We start from the raw sequence: 16,802 nt of genomic DNA, 5'->3' as shown, positions 1-16,802 counted from the left end.
GCCCCTGTTCGGGTACACCGAGGGAGAATTTAGCACGGCCAATGCACCTAACCAGCACGTCTTCCGGACTGTGGGAGGAGACCGGAGCACCCGGAGGAAACCCACACAGACACGGGGAGAACGTGCAGACTCCGCACAGACAGTGACCCAAGCCGGGAATCAAATCCGGGTCCCTGGCTCTGTGAGGCAGCAGTGCTAACCACTGTGCCGCCCCAATATTAACAAATGCCAACATTTGACAACAGCCATTAATCGCTACTAATGCAGCTGTCAAGCCAAAAAAAATGTTCTTCCTATCACACAAATGAGCAATATTGTCCGCAAATTTCAGTACCAGTGTGATGCTAGGTAAGTCGACTGTGGGCCCGATTTTACCATTTTGATTCTAAGTGCTGGGCGGACTTGAATCTGGGAGCATTTCAGATCTGACTTTTAGATCCGTTCTCCGACGCCCCCATACACACACTGCCTGAAAAAAAAAAGCAGCGATTCTGAATCGCGCTGCAGAAGCCAGTGGGCGGGGCTTATCGCTCCCGAAACCCTGCAACTCCGATCGGTGCTTTCAGCTGGCACAAGAGCAGTAAAAAAAAAATAGAAAAACCCTCCCCGCCACATCACTCCCGGCTCGGATAATGCCTCCCCCCCCCACCCCCCACCCTTGGCCCCCACAGACATTGCCCCACCCCTACAGCATTACTGTCCCCCTTATTCCCCACCTACCCCGCTACCCAAACCGATCGCACGCACAGTGGCCGTGGATCATGTCTGCTTTGCGCCGAATCTGGACTGGTGAATTTAAATTGCCGTCGCTCCTTCACCACTGACTTTAAAATCCAAGCCAACAGCACATCAGCACAATTGCCTTTTAGTTCAATCCTCCAAGTTTGATTTGATTTATTGTCATGTGTATTGGTGTAGTGAAAAGTATTGTTTTTTGCACGCTATAGACAAAGCATACCGTTCATAGAGAAGGAAAGGAGAGAGTGCAGAATGTAGTGTTACAGTCATAGCTAGGGTGTAGAGAAAGATCAACTTAGTGCAAGGGAGGTCCATTCAAGGGTCTGATGACAGAGTCGGTTGGTACGTGACTTTTGTATATTTTTTCCCGACGGAAGAAGGTGGAAGAGAGAATGTCCGCGGTGCGTGGGGTCCTTAATTCAGTCAGGTCATGGTCATCAGCAGAAATCAATTCATAGGACTGGAAGCTTTGGAGAGAGTGCAAAGAAGCTTCACCAGAATGTTGCCTGGTCTCGAGGGCATTGGTTGTGAGAGGTTGAATAAACTAGGATTGTTTTCTCAGAAAGACGGGAGGCTGAGGGGAGGCCTGATAGAAATCTACAAAATTATGAGAGGCACAGACAGGGTGGATAGTCGGAGACTTTTTCCCAGGGTGGAAGTGTCAATTACAAGGGGGCACAGGTTCAAGGTGAGAGGGGGAATGTTTAAGGAAGAGGTGCGGGGGAAGTTTTTCCACGCAGAGAGTGGTGGGTGCCTGGAACGCGCTGCCAGAGGAGGTGGTGGAAGCAGGCACCTTAGCAACATTTATGAGACATCTGGATAGGTACATGAATAGGGAGGGAATAGGGGGACGCAGACCAAGGGCAAAAGGTTTTTTTTTAGCTTAGTTAGGGCATCATGATCGGCACAGGCTTGTTGGGTGAAAGGCCTGTTCCTGTGCTGTACTTTGTTCTTTGACTGAACTCATGCATCCATTAAAAGTCACTCAAAACTTTATAAGGCAAACACATACCCCACGTTGGTGCAGAAACATATAAAGGCGTGGATGCATTGTTTGTTCCATTGTACCAATGGCGCAGAAAATCACCACCAATGCGAAGAGCACCAGTCCCTCCTAAACACTGCATACCTCCCACCTGTCAATAGGAATATAAAATAGGCAACAGTGAGAGAAAAAATAGTGCTTTTGGGAGACTTCATAGTGCTTTTGAAGCGAGAGAGAAGCTTTTTCAATCTTACTCCAAACAACAAGCAGATGAATTCTTCCTCAATATTGAAACCACTTTCTATATACCTTCCTTCAGCAAAGTAATCAACTGAGCAGATTAAAGTGTTAAGTACTCTCAGCTCAACCTTAGAATTCCACATGAATACTATAACAATTCCACATGGTACCAATGGGTATGGCAGCACAGTGAATACGTTACGGATCACTAACCCTGAAATGTGTGCTAATGAACTGTAGACAAGAGTTCAATTCTCACTATGGCAGCTGGGAAATTATTGAATTCAAAGGGTTGAGAATCAAAAGGGTTATGGCGATCGAGAAACTACTGGATTGTCATTAAAAAAAAACCATTTGGTTCACTGCTGTCTCGTAGGGAAGGAAATCTAGCTGTAAGTAACACAATACCCTCCGCAATGATCTTAGCAAGTCGCTTAGGTGTATTTAAGAAGGCATATTCTCAAGGGCAATTAGAGGTAGGCTATAAATGTTGACCTTTCCACTGACCCAGTATCCCATAAATGGATTTGAAAATGAGTTTACTGCGGCAGACAAAAGTGTAAGAGGCAAAAGAAAATTGTAAAATGTAATGCCAAACTATCCATCAATTAAAGACACATTTTAAATAGGGTCTGGTTCAAATGAAAATGCAGGATTTAAATTAAATCATTTGCCAGCTTCTGGACAAGGTTATTAAGCTACTGATTGCTGCAACTTCACGGTTGGTTTATTAGAGCCCCATTTACCATCAAAAGCATCTAAAATATTCACATCCCATAAAATGTGTCTCTTTGTAGATTTTTTGGTTATATCGTTGATATTGGATTATCCAATTAACCATTATTATGCTCTTTCAGGTTACACCAACATCGTACTAGAGCACATTCTTCTACATTTACTCATTTTCAGCAAATTTGGGGTGTAGCTACAAAGCACTTTTGCCCAAAGCACCGACACGCAAATGCGGGCTTGGCTACCTGCTACTTTTGAAGGAGGCTGGTTCGCAGAATACAAGCTAGGTGTCTTATTCAGTGTTGACTTGCCTTAGCACTGCGATCGAGTCAGTTACCAGCAGCACCAGAAACTCAGAATCAGTGCAGAGAGCAGCTGTTCCACCTAAATAATCCTAGTGTTCCACAGGACAGCTATAACCCGTGAAACATCTGAAACCGGATCTTATGTAAATTGCAGTACCGGGATGAAAATAAAAATCACGTCCCTGTCTCCAAACAGTTCAAGTTTAAAGTTTATTATAAGTGTCACAAGTAGGCTTACATTAACACTGCAATGAAAGTTATGAACAAGCATTCTCATACTAAGTTAATCACTGCTGTAATTTTACTAATGTTTTGTATAATTCCTTGCTTAAGTTTATTTATTAGTGTCACAAGTAGGCTTACGTTAACACTGCAATGAAGTTACTGTGAAAATCTCCTAGTCGCCACACTCCGGCGCCTGTTCAGGTACACGGAGGGAGAATTTGGCATGGCCAATGCACCCTAACCAGCATGTCTTTTGGATTGTAGGAGGAATCCTACGCAGACACGGGAAGAATGTACAGACTCCGCACAGAGTGAACCAAGCCGGGAATCGAACCCGGGTCCCTGGCGCTGTGAGGCAGAAGTAGTAACCACTGTGCCACAACGCAGATGTGCGGGTTACATGGATTGGCCATGCTAAATTGCCCCTTAGTGTCAGGGGGACTAACTAAGCTAAATGCATGGGGTTATGGGGATAGGGCCTGGGTAGGATTGTGGTCGGCGCAGACTTGATGGGCCGAATGGCCTCCTTCTACACCGTAGGATTCTATGGATCTGAAATACCGCAATACTGACACAACTTTTCAATTTGCGTTTAAACATTCAGGATTAGACAAACAGGGAGACTCACTCTGTTTTCTGCAATTGCGGGACTGTCCTTGCCAAGGACCAGCTCGCAAGCTCGTTTGGTGTACTCTGGCAAGCCCAGAATGGGCATGTATTCATGATTAAGACTGGTGTCATTAGCAATCTGCTGTTCCACCTTCTTCACTACAGGCAAGACCCAGGGTTGACCTTCATCGGTACGATAAGCTGCAAGGGACAAGAGGGACAAAAACAAACAATATTATTATGCGGCACAGTTAACACAAATGCATTTCAACTGCCTGTGGTTCATATCGGTCAATGCAAGGCATGCTTTAAAATGGAACTTGGTTAAAAGGAATGTTTAAGAGATACAATTTAAATCACACAGCTTTGAGAATTGGGTTAAAATTGAAATTCGCATCTGTTGCATTGAGTGTAATAAAACTGATGCAAGGCAGTAAACTCAAAGAACTCATTTCAGAAAAGTTATAAAAGTAGAACTTAGCATTTTAGAAACTTTTCACAGCCAACTGAAGCTTAAAATAAGACGCGTAGGAGTGTGCAGTTAGACTAAAAAAAAGTACGACAACTGATTACAGAGTTGCAGCTCTCAGTAAACGACTGGACATCACAGTTCTTCTGTAACACTCAGTCAGTAGCACATTATTAGGCAAACAGGAAAGGTGATTTCCCAGAAATTTAAATTCAGACCACCAAGATAATTTGTGGAGATCAGTATGATCACGGTATTAACAAAATACCTCATAGCAAGCACACGGGTAATTACATGCTGCATGCAATCAAAACTGAACTAGTCACTCCTGCCAGGATTGGCCCTTCTGTAATTCTTACTCAATTCTGTAGGATCACAATTTAAGATTGGCACTCGGGTGATGCAGTGAATCGACACGGGTACACAACTCAGTGTAGATGTACATCTTGAAAAGGAGGGAAATAATGCTTCCCTCCATTTCAGGTCTGGGATAGAATCCCTACAGTGCAGAAGGTGGTCATTTGGCACATTGATTCTGCACCAATTCTCCAAAAGAGCATCTTACCCGGCCCAACCACCCTCCCACTCCGCCCTATCCCCGTAACCCTGAGCATTTACCATGGCCAATTCACCTAACCTACACATCTTTGGACACAAGGGGGCAATCTAGCATTGCCAATCCACCTAACCCACACATTTTTGGACCGTGGTAGGAAACCTGAGCACCCGAAGGAAACCCACAGGCACAGGAAGAACATGCTCACACAATCATGAAGGTTGGAATTGAACCCGAGTCCCTGGTACTGTGAGGCAGCAGTGATAACCACTGTGCCACCCAAGTAACGATTAGGGATATTTTGGCTGCAATCGGAAACGGATTGCAGATGGAATACTTGCATTCAAAGGAAATCAAAATTGTAATATTTAAGCAACTCGCAAATTGCCCTGAGCCAGTTGATGATTATTTTAAACCAAAAAAGATTTGGATGGAACGCAAGAGAATTCGGAAACTCTCTTTGCAGAGTAAGTGGCAAAGCCGTCAACTTGATGTTGAAAACAGCAAAATTGACTGTAGATTGCTAAATGCATGACCAAAAATTAACTAGAAGTTCACATCCGACATAAGATTTTTGATATATACTAGCTGATCGAGTATAGTGTTACAGACTAGGGAATCACATCCTAAAGAGTTGAATGAATAGGTAGGGGAGGAGAAATTTAAAGTTTATTTATTAATGTCACAAGTAGCCTTACATTAACACTGCAAAAATCTCTCAGAATTTACAGCACAAAAATGGGCCAATTACCCCATTAGGTCTACACTCCAGATGAGCCTCCCACTTCACACCTATTTCATCCACCTCTCAGCATCTCTCCCTATTCCTATCTCTTCCGTGTCTTTACCTAACTTACTCATAAGATAGAAAGAGTGCAGAAAAAATTTACTAGGTTGCTACTGGGACTTGATGGTTTGAGTTATAAGGAGAGGCTGGATAGACTAGAACTTTTTCCTCTGGAGCATAGGAGGCTTAGGGGTGATCTTTTAGAGGTCTATAAAATAGTGAGGGGCATAGATCAGCTAGATAGTCAATATCTTTTCCCAAAGATAGGGGAGTCTAAAACAAGAGGGCATAGGTTTAACGCGAGAGGGGCAAAAGGATCCAGGGGGCAATTTTTTCACACAGAGGGTGGTGAGTGTCTGGAACAAGCTGCTAGAGGTAGTAGTAGAGGCGGGTACAATTCTGTCTTTTAAAAAGCGTTTACACAGTTACATGGGTAAGATGGGTATAGAGGGATATGGGCCAAACGCGGGCAATCAGGACTAGCTTAGTGGTTAAAAAATGGGGCAGCATGGACAAGTTGGGCCGAAGGGCCTGTTTCCATGCTGTAAACCTCTTTGACTCTAAACCCATCTATGTTGTTCTTACATTCCAACCATTCTCTAAGTAAAGAAGTTTCACCCAAATTCTTTCCTGCCTATCTTATATTTCTGACTTAGTTTGCAAACTCTCAAGTGGAAACATCTTCACAACATTTGTGCTGTCAAACTCCTACATTTTTTAAATCTGTTAGGCCACATCTCAGCCTTTTCCTCTCTAGAGAAAGATCCCACCCCAGGTGGCCCAGTCTTTTCTGATGGTTGTGTAAGAGATGAAGGTAAAGAAAGGCAGAGAGAGAAGGAAATAGATGATAGAAGAGGAGGGGATAAAAGTATCCAATGGACTGTACCCTCGTGAAGGATTGGGAAGGAATTCCAATGGCGATAGTGATCACCCCTTTTGAGTCAGTGGAAAAAGCATCAATCTTCAACACCGTCAGAGGGTTAAGAAATCTTTCCAGAACTTGGGAGTATAGAGTATGTGTCCACAGGAAAGGAAGGGCATTGACACAGGATCCAAGGGACACAGGGGATTGCACAGGTGTTGAAACACTATGGGACTGGGGCCAGGGGAGAAAATGACACCCGGCTGGCTGTTGAGTAAAGCATATTTACACAAGGTACTTCACAGGAAAGAGGCTCAACGCTACAATTCTCAAATTAAGGACGATCATGTGCCTGCACTACCACCAAGTGGCTTTGTGCTAAAATTGCAATCCAACTCGCAAGGTCACATTTACAAATACTTACAGCTATTTCCAGTAAATGCTGACCATTTGTAAAACTAGTTTTTCCTCATTTATCTGATTTTAAGACCCAAATATTACAATACGCAGCATTTTATAGAATTCTAATAAGACAACACAACAACCATTACAATGGGATTCAGTTACTCGTATCTAATCCAGAGAGACAAACACATTGAGGCGCAATAAAAATGGAAAACGCTGGATAAACAGGTCTGACAGCATCTGTGGGACAGGGCTCCAAAATAGAGTCATACGGACTCAAAAGGTTAACTCTATTTCCCTCTTCACAGATGCTGCCAGACCTGCTGAATTTATCCAGCCTTTTCTGGTTTTATTTCACATTTCAAGCGCAAGACCACAAGATACAGGAGAATTCGGCCATTCGGCCCATCGAGTCTGCTCCGCCATTCCATCATGGCTGATAAGTTTCTCAACCCCATTCTCCTGCCTTTTCCCCGTAACCTTTGATCCTTTTACTAATCATGACCTGGCCTCCACAGTCTTCTGTAGCAATGAATTCCATAGATTCACCACTCTCTGGCTGAAGAAATCCCTTCTCATCTTGGTTCTAAAGGGTCATCCCTGGGGCTGTGTCCTCGGATCCTAATCTTTCCTACTAATGGAAACATCTTCCCCACGTCCACTCCATCCAGGCCTTTTAATATTCTGTAAGTATCAATGAGATTACTCCCCTCCTCATCCTTCTAAACTCCATTGAGTGCAGACCCAGAGTCCTCAAACGCTCCTCATGTATGTCAAGCTTTTCATTCCCCGATCATTCCTGTGAACCTCCTCTGGACCCTCTCCAAGGCCAGCACATCCATCCTTAGATACGGGACCCAAAATTGCTCACAATATTCCAAATGTGGTCTGACCAGAGCCTTATACAACCTCAGCAGTACATTTTTGCTTTTGTATTCTAGTCTTCTCTAAATGAATGCTAACATTGCATTTGCCTTCCTAATTACCAACTCAACCTGCAAGTTAAGAGAATCCTGAACTAGGACTCAAGTCCCTCTGTGCTTTCGATTTGTGAATTCACTCCAGATTTAGAAAATAATCTAAGCCTCTATTCTTCTGACCAAAGTGCACAAACCTCACACTTTCCCACATTGCCTCCGCAGTATTTTGCTTTCATTCTGAAGTTCATGGTCAACCGTAGCAATTAAAGTGCCGTCAGCGTATCAAAATCCGTCATCCTATAATTGATAGAAAGGCTCCAAGTAAAAACAACTTGAGAATTGTTCTCAATTGTGGGCGGCACGGTAGCACAGTGATTAGCACTGCTGCTCCACAGCTCCAGGGACCTGGGTTCGATTCCCGGCTTGGGTCACTGTCTGTGTGGAGTTTGCACATTCTCCTCGTGTCTGCGTGGGTTTCCTCCAGGTGCTCCGGTTTCCTCCAACAGTCCAAAGATGTGCGGGTTAGGTTGATTGGCCATGCTAAAAATTGCCCCTTGCTGTCCTGGGATGCGTAGATTAGAGAGATTAGCGGGTAAAATATGTAGGGATAAGGGGGTAGGGCCTGGGTGGGATTGTGGTCGGTGCAGACTCGATGGGCCGAATGGCCTCTTTCTGTACTGTAGGGTTTCTATGATTTCTATGAATTCACATAGGCTGCCAGGGTTGCAAAATCTGCCTCTTTTCGTGTGAACCAGATTCCACCGAACTAGATCACCAGATCAACTGGCCCTCTCCTCTGTATTCCCACTTTGGGTTGGTTTTGATCAATAAAGAGGATCAGAGAGGAATCTTCCAGTGTATCTTTTCTCTTATTGGCTTTTCCCCCCCACCCTCTCCCAGGAGATCAATGGATGGCCTGTTTCTGCAGTAGTGGCCAGGTGTAAAAGGCATGTTTCACAAGGTGTTTTGTGTGGGTGGGGTTTGCTTTCTGTTATCCCATGAAATAGCTCTGCTGCATCACTGCTGAGGCAATAGCACAAATACTTTAAAATATTTTAAAACCACTGCATGTAAATCATAGAACCCTACAGAGCAGAAGGTGGCCATTCGGCCCATCGAGTCTGCACCGACCACAATCCCAACCAGGCCCTATCCCTATAACCCCATGCATTTACCCTAGCTAGTCTCCCCGACACTAAGGGGCAATTTAGCATAGCCAATCAACCGTACCCACACATCTTTGGACTACGGGAGGAAACCGGAGCACCCGGAGGAAACCCACACAGACACGGGGAGAATGTGCAAATTCCACACAGACAGTGACCCAAGCCGGGAATTGAACCCGGGTCCCTGGTGCTGTGAGGCAGCAGTGCCAACCACTGTGCCACCAGCAAAATTCCTTCCTAAACCTTCGCATGAGCTTCATGAAAAATTCATGTCCTGCAACTAAATTATTGAAATTAATCTACTAGTTTTACCAGTTTGACTAATTTTACCTCGTAATAGGGGAAGAATGTCTAATAATCCCTTCTACTCACTGACCTACATTGTGTTGAAAAGGCCAGGAAACACACATTTGAAATCTAGTTCTGACCTCCTGTACATCCCCAATTTCCTTCAACCCCATACTGACAGCCACGCCTTCAGCCAACTACACTCCGAAGTTCTGAGAAACCCGCCACAAATCTCTGCCTCTCTGACCAAACTTTTAGTCACTTGCCCTAATACCTCCTCCTACGTCAATGTTTATTGTTACAGTTCCGTGTTGGTGTTAAATGTAAGTAGTTGCTGCAGTAAACAGGGGTAACTTGATTTTGACATTCAAACATGAAGCCTTAACTACCAAAGAGCAAATAACTGACACACCAATTCACTGCAAGTGGCAAGAGAGGCACTTGTTCTGTGTGAGGGAATAAGGCAGTGAGCTCGTGACGATGTTGGCAAAGCAAATACATTGGTCTTCTGGGTAGCAATTGAGATAATGACCAGGTTAACAATTTTTGAATGTTTTCCTCATTCGGAAGGTAACAAGCAGCACCACTCTTCAAGAAAGAAGGATAGAGAAAAAACAGGAAACTACCAGTTAGACTGACCTCCATCTTGGGAAGTGGTGACAGAACACTTAGAAAATCACTATGACTCAGCATGGTTTTACAAAGGGATATTGTATTGGAAAACTCTTAGAGATTTTTGAGTTGAACTTAGTAGGGTGGATCCAAAGGATGCAATATATTTGGATTATCAAAAGGCATTCGATAAGGTGGCAAGTTCAAGATTGTTACACATAATCAGGACTTATGGGACTGGGGCTAATGGGCAGAGGATTGGTTGAAGGATCGAAAACAGAGTAGGAACAAACAGACTATTTTAAGGTTGCCAGATTTTAACATAATACTCTTGGCCGGGGAAGGAGGCGGCCAATTTCCCCCCCTCCCCCGCCCCCACATTTCTTTTCTGTCACGTGGGTGTCGCAAGGATCAGTAGTGGGAAATCAGCTGTTTACAATCTACATTGACGTTTGCAATGAAGCAACTGAATGCAACGTAGCCAGGCTGGCTACCAATACAAAGATAGGTGGGAAATTAATCAATGAGGACTCAAAGACACTGGCTGGAGTTTTACCGGCACGTCCACCCAAGGCCAACGGAGAATGTTGTTCTGTGAGCCCCGCCTGCCCCAAAATCAGGGTGGGCGTGCCGGTAAAATCAGGGCCTCTGTTTTCTCTTGATAATGTTGTCTATCATCCTTTGCTGGAAAATATATCTGCAATGAGGAGGACATGCCAGTGAACTGGTTTCCTAAATTTTTCCATCTGAACAGTGCCTGGAATTTTCATTATTCTGATGACATTCACCAAAATGAAAGATATCACCATTGCAAACCACATGATTTGGTCAACTTGAAAACACTGCCAGGCAATAAGCTGGTTAAAAATGGAAATAAAACTCCGACAAACTCTGACACAAAGAGACAGTCTCAAGTAGTTGCTTCAAAGACATAGTTACTCTTTAAAAAAAACTATTGAGGTAACTGAAAGAATAAGATCCTCTTTCCAATCCGGAGATTTAATAAATAGGCGATCACAGCACAGTGCAGGCTCCAACCTAGAATGTAATAACGATCCTATATCTGCCAACTGACCCCAGTTTCTATCTTAATAAAGGTCTAGCCTCAAACTAGGTGTTCTGCGCAACTGGTGGTAGGTCCCTTTTAAAAAGGCAGCAGTCACATCAGCAATGTTAACAGGGTGGTAAGGGCACCCACACCACGGGAGCCGCATGGTGGCACAGTGGTCAGCACTGCTGCCTCACAGCATCAGGGACCTGGGTTCAAGTCCCAGCTTGGGTCACTGCCTGTGCGGAATCTGTATGTCCTCCCGTGCCTGCGTGGGTTTCCTCCGGGTGCTGCAGTTTCCTCTCAGTCTGAAAGACATACTAGCCGGGTGCATTGGCCATGCTAAATTCTCCCTCAGTGTACCCGAACAGGCGCCAGAGTACAGCGACTGGGGGACTTTCACAGTAACTTCCTTGCAGTGTTAATATAAGCCTACTTGTGACACTATGGTAAGATTGTTGTTGTCCAGGTTACAAAAGGCAGTCAAAGTGTAGAATCTCCCCAAAACCCAGCATCTGGTTCGATTCGCTCTCCGAATACAAGTCATGATAACCAAATACAGAGCGAAAATCTTCAGACACTCGCTTCACAGGTATAATAAATTCAGCAGTAGTGTGCAGAGTATAATTTAGAATTTAACTGCGTATGATAAGCCCTGGTTAGACGTGGCTGAAAAGAGATAAGGTGCGAAACGACCTCAGCCTTCATTGGCCAAATGTATTATGGACTGCAATTTTTTTTAATGGACTAAATGCACCTTCAGCTAGCAGTGTATAGAAACAGGCAGCCTGTGTGTATGCACGCATGTGTTTGTGGCCTGAAATGGAGCACCTTGGTAGTATTCCAGAATCCCAGATCAACAGCCAGAAAAGGCAATAGTACCTCGAATTCCAAATAAGATAACTGGTACCAAGACCACCACGTTTCAGTTGCTTCACAGTAAGAAGTCTAACACCAGGTTAAAGTCCAACAGGTTTATTTGGTAGCAAAAGCCACTAGATCAGGTGACTCACCTGACGAAGGGGCAGCACTCCAAAAGCTAGTGGCTTTTGCTACCAAATAAACCTGTTGGACTTTAACCTGATGTTGTGAGACTTCTTACTGTGTTTACCCCAGTCCAACGCCGGCATTTCCCCATCAGTTGCTTCAGCCAGAGATTAACACTGAAATGTCAATATGCTGATAAAGATCCAAGAGTTAAAAAAACAGATTAGCACCAAGATCCATGAGTCATTGTACAGATCTGGGCAGGTAACTTAGCTTACAATCAGGTAGCTCACAGACAATTGGGTTAAATCAGAGTCCAAAGGGTTGAATCAGCAGAAACTGAGGTGTGGAGATTTTTTTTGCCCCGTCCCTAATTGCCCGCAAACTGAATTGATTGCTCAGCCATTTGAGGGGGCAGTTAAGGGTTAGGCACATTGCAGTGGGCCTGGAGTCACACAGAGGTCTGATCAGATAAGGGCAGCAGATTTGCTGAAGGCTTTTAGTGAACTCATAGAATTCCTACAGTACAGAAGGAGGCCACTTGGCCCACTGAGTCTGTACCGGCTACAATCCCACCCAGGCCCTATCCCCATAAGCCCATGCATTTACCCTGTTAATCCCTTGACACTTGGGTCAATTTAGCATGGCCAATCAACCTAACCCGCACATCTTAAAGTTACAGTGAAGTTTATTTATTCATCACAAGTAAGGCTTACATTAACACTGCAATGAAATTACTGTGAAATTCCCCTAGTCGCCACACTCCGGCACCTGTTCGGGTACACTGAGGGGCAATTTAGCACGGCCAATGTACCTAACCAGCACGTCTTTCAGACTGTGGGAGGAAACCGGAGCACCCGGAGGAAACGCACACAGACATGGGGAGAACGTGCAGACTCCGCACAGACAGTGACCTGAGCCGGGAATCGAACCCGGGTCCCTGGAGCTGTGAGGCAGCAGTGCTAACCACTGTGTCACCGTGGGATTTTTACAATAACAGCTTCATGGTCACCATAACTGAGATTAGTTCTACATGTAGGGATGTGGGGGTAGGGCCTGGGTGGGATTGTGGTCGGTGCAGACTCGATGGGCCGAATGGCCTCTTTCTGTACTGTAGGGTTTCTATGATTTCAGATTTATGAATTGGGTTTAAATGGCACCAGCTGCCCGGGAGGGGGGTTTGAGCCCCCCCTCTGTCCTGGGGCCATGTCGGGGTGTCCAGTATCCCCCCCACCCCCAGGGCCCACTCCTTACCTCCCACTCCCAGGTTGACCTTCTTGGGGTGCGGGTCCTCCTTGAAGTCGGCGCTCAGCTTGAAGACAGCCACAGGAACCGCCAGCGGCACCGCGGCGAAGAGGGAGGAGGCGCAGGCCATGGTGATGGGGAAGGAGGTGCGAGGAGAGCGGAGGCAGCGGCAGGGACAGAGCTCCAACAGCAGCAGCCGGGAGTGAGGAGCCGGCAGTGACCTTCAAACTCTCCACCTACCCTGCTGCTGCCCTTTGTGACGTCACCTCTGAACGACCGCCCGCCCCGACCAATCGGCGCTCAGACTTCCATCCCACCCCTCGCACGATTGGCTCCTCTCGCCCCAGGGGGCGGGGCTGCCAGCGCAAATCAAGTTAGGTTGTCCACGATGTATTCTGGGTATGGCTGGGTTTACAGGCTCACAACAACAACAACAACTGATCATACCTAGAGAATACAACAACAACTGGTCATGCCTGGAGAATACAACAACAACTGGCCATGCCTGGAGAATACAACAACAACTGGCCATGCCTGGAGAATACAACAACAACTGACCATGCCTGGATAATACAACAACAACTGACCATACCGGGAAAATACAACAACAACTGGCCATGCCTGGAGAATACAACAACTGACCATGCCTGGAAGAATACAACAACAACTGAACATGCCTGGCGAATACAACAACAACTGAACATGCCTGGAGAATACAACAACTGACCATGCCTGGAGAATACAACAACAACTGATCATGCCTGGAGAATACAACAACAACTGAGCATGCCTGGACAATACAACAACAACTGACCATGCCTGGAGAATACAACAACAACATCTGATCATGCCTGGAGAATACAACAACAACTGACCATGCCTGGTGCAAACGACAACAACTGACCATGTCTGGAGAATATAACAACAACTAACCATGCCTGGTGAATACAACAACAACTGACCATGAGAACTTACAACAACTGCCTGGAGAATACAACAACTGGCCATGTCTGGTGAATACAGGCATGGTCCCTCCATGCTGACACTATAGTTAAGAAAACCTACCGATGCCTCTACTTTCTCAGAAGAGTAAGGAAATTTGGCATGTCAGCTTCAACTCTCACCAACGTTTACAGATGCACCATAGAAAGCATTCTTTCTGGTTGTATCACAGCTTGGTATGGCTCCTGCTCTGCCCAAGACCGCAAGGAACTACAAAGGGTTGTGAATGAAGCCCAGTCCCATCATGCAAACCAGCCTCCCATCCATTGACTCTGTCTGCACTTCCTGCTGCCTCGGAAAAGCAGCCAGCATAATCAAGGACCCCACGCACCCCAGACATTCTCTCTTCCACCTTCTTCCGTCCGGAAAAAGATACAAAAGTCTGAGGTCACGTACCAACCAACTCAAGAACAGCTTCTTCCCTGCTGCCATCAGACTTTTGAATGGACCTAGCTCGCACTAAGTTGATCTTTCTCTACACCCTAGCTATGACTGTAACACTACATTCTGCACTCTCTCCTTTCCTTCTCCATGAATGGTATGCTTTGTCTGTATAGCGCGCAAGAAACAATAATTTTCACTATATACTAATACATGTGACAATAATAAATCAAATCAAATCAAATATGACAACAACTGACAATGGCTGGGGAACACAACAACAACTGACTCTACCTGCTTTATACAACAACAACTGACCATGTCTGGTGAATACAGCAACAACTTGCTTTCCCTGGTGGTCACAACTGGAACATTACCTCTCCTAGCGAATCCAGCAACAATCTCCACCCCCCCACCCCGCCAACAGCTTGTGAATACAACAACAACTTACCTCCCCTGGTGATTACAACATCAACTTACCGCCTCTGAAAGCAACTTAACGTTTTTATGGTTGCAACAACTTACTTCCTCTGGTGATTACAACAATACAACATTTCGATGATTACAGCAATAACTTGTTCTCCCCAGTGATCACAGCCACAACTTAACCTCCCCTGGTGCCCTTACAGCGACAACTCACCTTCTCTGACAGTCACAACAACAACTTACTTTAAACAAAAGTGAAATGCTCCGAATGCTGGAAGTTTGAAATAAAAACATGAAAATACTGGAAATACTCAGCAGTGTGAAGAGAGAAAGACAGATTTAATATTCGAAAGAAAAGTCATATTTGACTGGAAATGTTTCTTTCTCCAGATGCTGCCAGACCTGTTGAGTATTTCCAACACTTACAGTTTTTACAAGAACTTACCTTCCCTGGTTATTGCAATAACTTAAATTGTTGGGGGCCATAGCAGCCTGCTGGTCACAACAGAAACATCTTGTATTTGTATAGCCACCTTGCATCAGATATGTCAAGAGAAGCTAATTAATGATGAGAGATGTAATTTTCCAATCAAACTGAGCTTCATTCACAATCCCACACAAGGATTTATCTGCTGAGGAAATAAACTCACCACCTCACCACCTAACCTGTTTTTATTTCCTTTCCTCCCTTTCCAGGAACATTGCCACAACCAAGTTTCTGACATGTTTATTGCAAAGGAAATGTGTTAGATTCATAGGCCGGAATGTTACCGCTTTGTCCACCCCCGGCATTCTCTGTTGGCCTCGGGCGGGATTTTACGAGCCTCGGGCAGGCGAGGCGGTAAAATTCCGGCAATAGAGTCACAGAGCTCTAGAGCATAAAAGAGGCCCTTCAGCCTATCATGTCTCTGCCAGCCATCAAGCACCTATCCATTCTAATCCTATTTTCCAGCACTTGGTCCATTGTATGCTATAGTGTTTCAAATACTCATCTAAATGGCATTTCTATGTGCTCATCTAATGGTAAGAAGTTTAACAACACCAGGTTAAAGTCCAACAGGTTTATTTGGTAGCAAAAGCTCATCTAATGGGGCAGATGTGATTTGCACCAGTGTGCGATGTCTTGCCGGAGAGGTGGGAAGCATCTAGGAGGGGGGAAGAATGCAGGTCGAATTTCCTAATCATATGGAAATCCAATCAGTCTGATGCGAAAAAAGCTTCGCACCCTTTCTGGGAGTGAAACCGATCGCGCCATTAAAACAGGGCTGGGAAGATAGCAATCCATTTCGCATCGGGTGTGAATTGGATTTTTAGTCTCGCACACTATTTTCCCAACTCGCCGCACTGATCGATAAGTGCGGTGAGGTGATAAAATTCCGCCCCGAGACTCTCCCGCAAGAGGAAATATCCTCTCCACATCCACCCTGTCAAATCCCCTCATGATTAAAGGTCAAAGGGTTTAATCAAGACACCTCTTACTCTTCTAAATTCCAGTGTATACAAGCCCAGTTTGTCCAACCTTTCCTCATAAGACAACCCGCCAATTCCTTTAAATGTGCTTTTCTTGATGAGTACAAATTCTGTTCTCCAAATCTATCTTCATGACTGCTCCAGAAAGCGCAGCGTTAACTTTACCTCTCCTTTCTAATCTATTAACCTTCTGTTCATGGTCATCTCAACAACATTGTACACAGATGTGGTTTCATAATGATTTACACATAACCAAGTAACTCATCCTAGATTGTGTAACCAATTGGTTGCAACACGGTGGTTCATGGAGCAATTTCGCAAGGACTGGTTGTGTTTAGCAGAGA

At 45.0% G+C, this 16,802-nt stretch overlaps 1 protein-coding gene across 1 annotated transcript in view; it reads right to left on the bottom strand.

The window, feature by feature from the left end:
* The window catches only part of got1 (glutamic-oxaloacetic transaminase 1, soluble), a 53,358-nt gene extending 39,915 nt beyond the window's left edge, over window positions 1–13,443 (bottom strand). The window contains exons 1-3 of the mRNA XM_078223122.1: window positions 13,189–13,443; window positions 3,854–4,035; window positions 1,751–1,874 (exon numbers count right to left, since the gene is read on the bottom strand). Coding sequence (XP_078079248.1) covers window positions 1,751–1,874; window positions 3,854–4,035; window positions 13,189–13,309 — 427 coding nt within the window. The 5' untranslated portion in view covers window positions 13,310–13,443. The remainder of the gene's footprint in view (window positions 1–1,750; window positions 1,875–3,853; window positions 4,036–13,188) is intronic.
* Between the last annotated feature and the right edge of the window lie 3,359 nt (window positions 13,444–16,802).

The sequence above is a fragment of the Mustelus asterias genome, chromosome 11 (genome assembly GCF_964213995.1).
Source record: "Mustelus asterias chromosome 11, sMusAst1.hap1.1, whole genome shotgun sequence".
Classification (NCBI taxonomy): domain Eukaryota; kingdom Metazoa; phylum Chordata; class Chondrichthyes; order Carcharhiniformes; family Triakidae; genus Mustelus; species Mustelus asterias.
The sequence above is the reverse complement of the archived record's forward strand: the minus strand, read 5'-3'. Positions and strand labels throughout refer to the sequence as shown.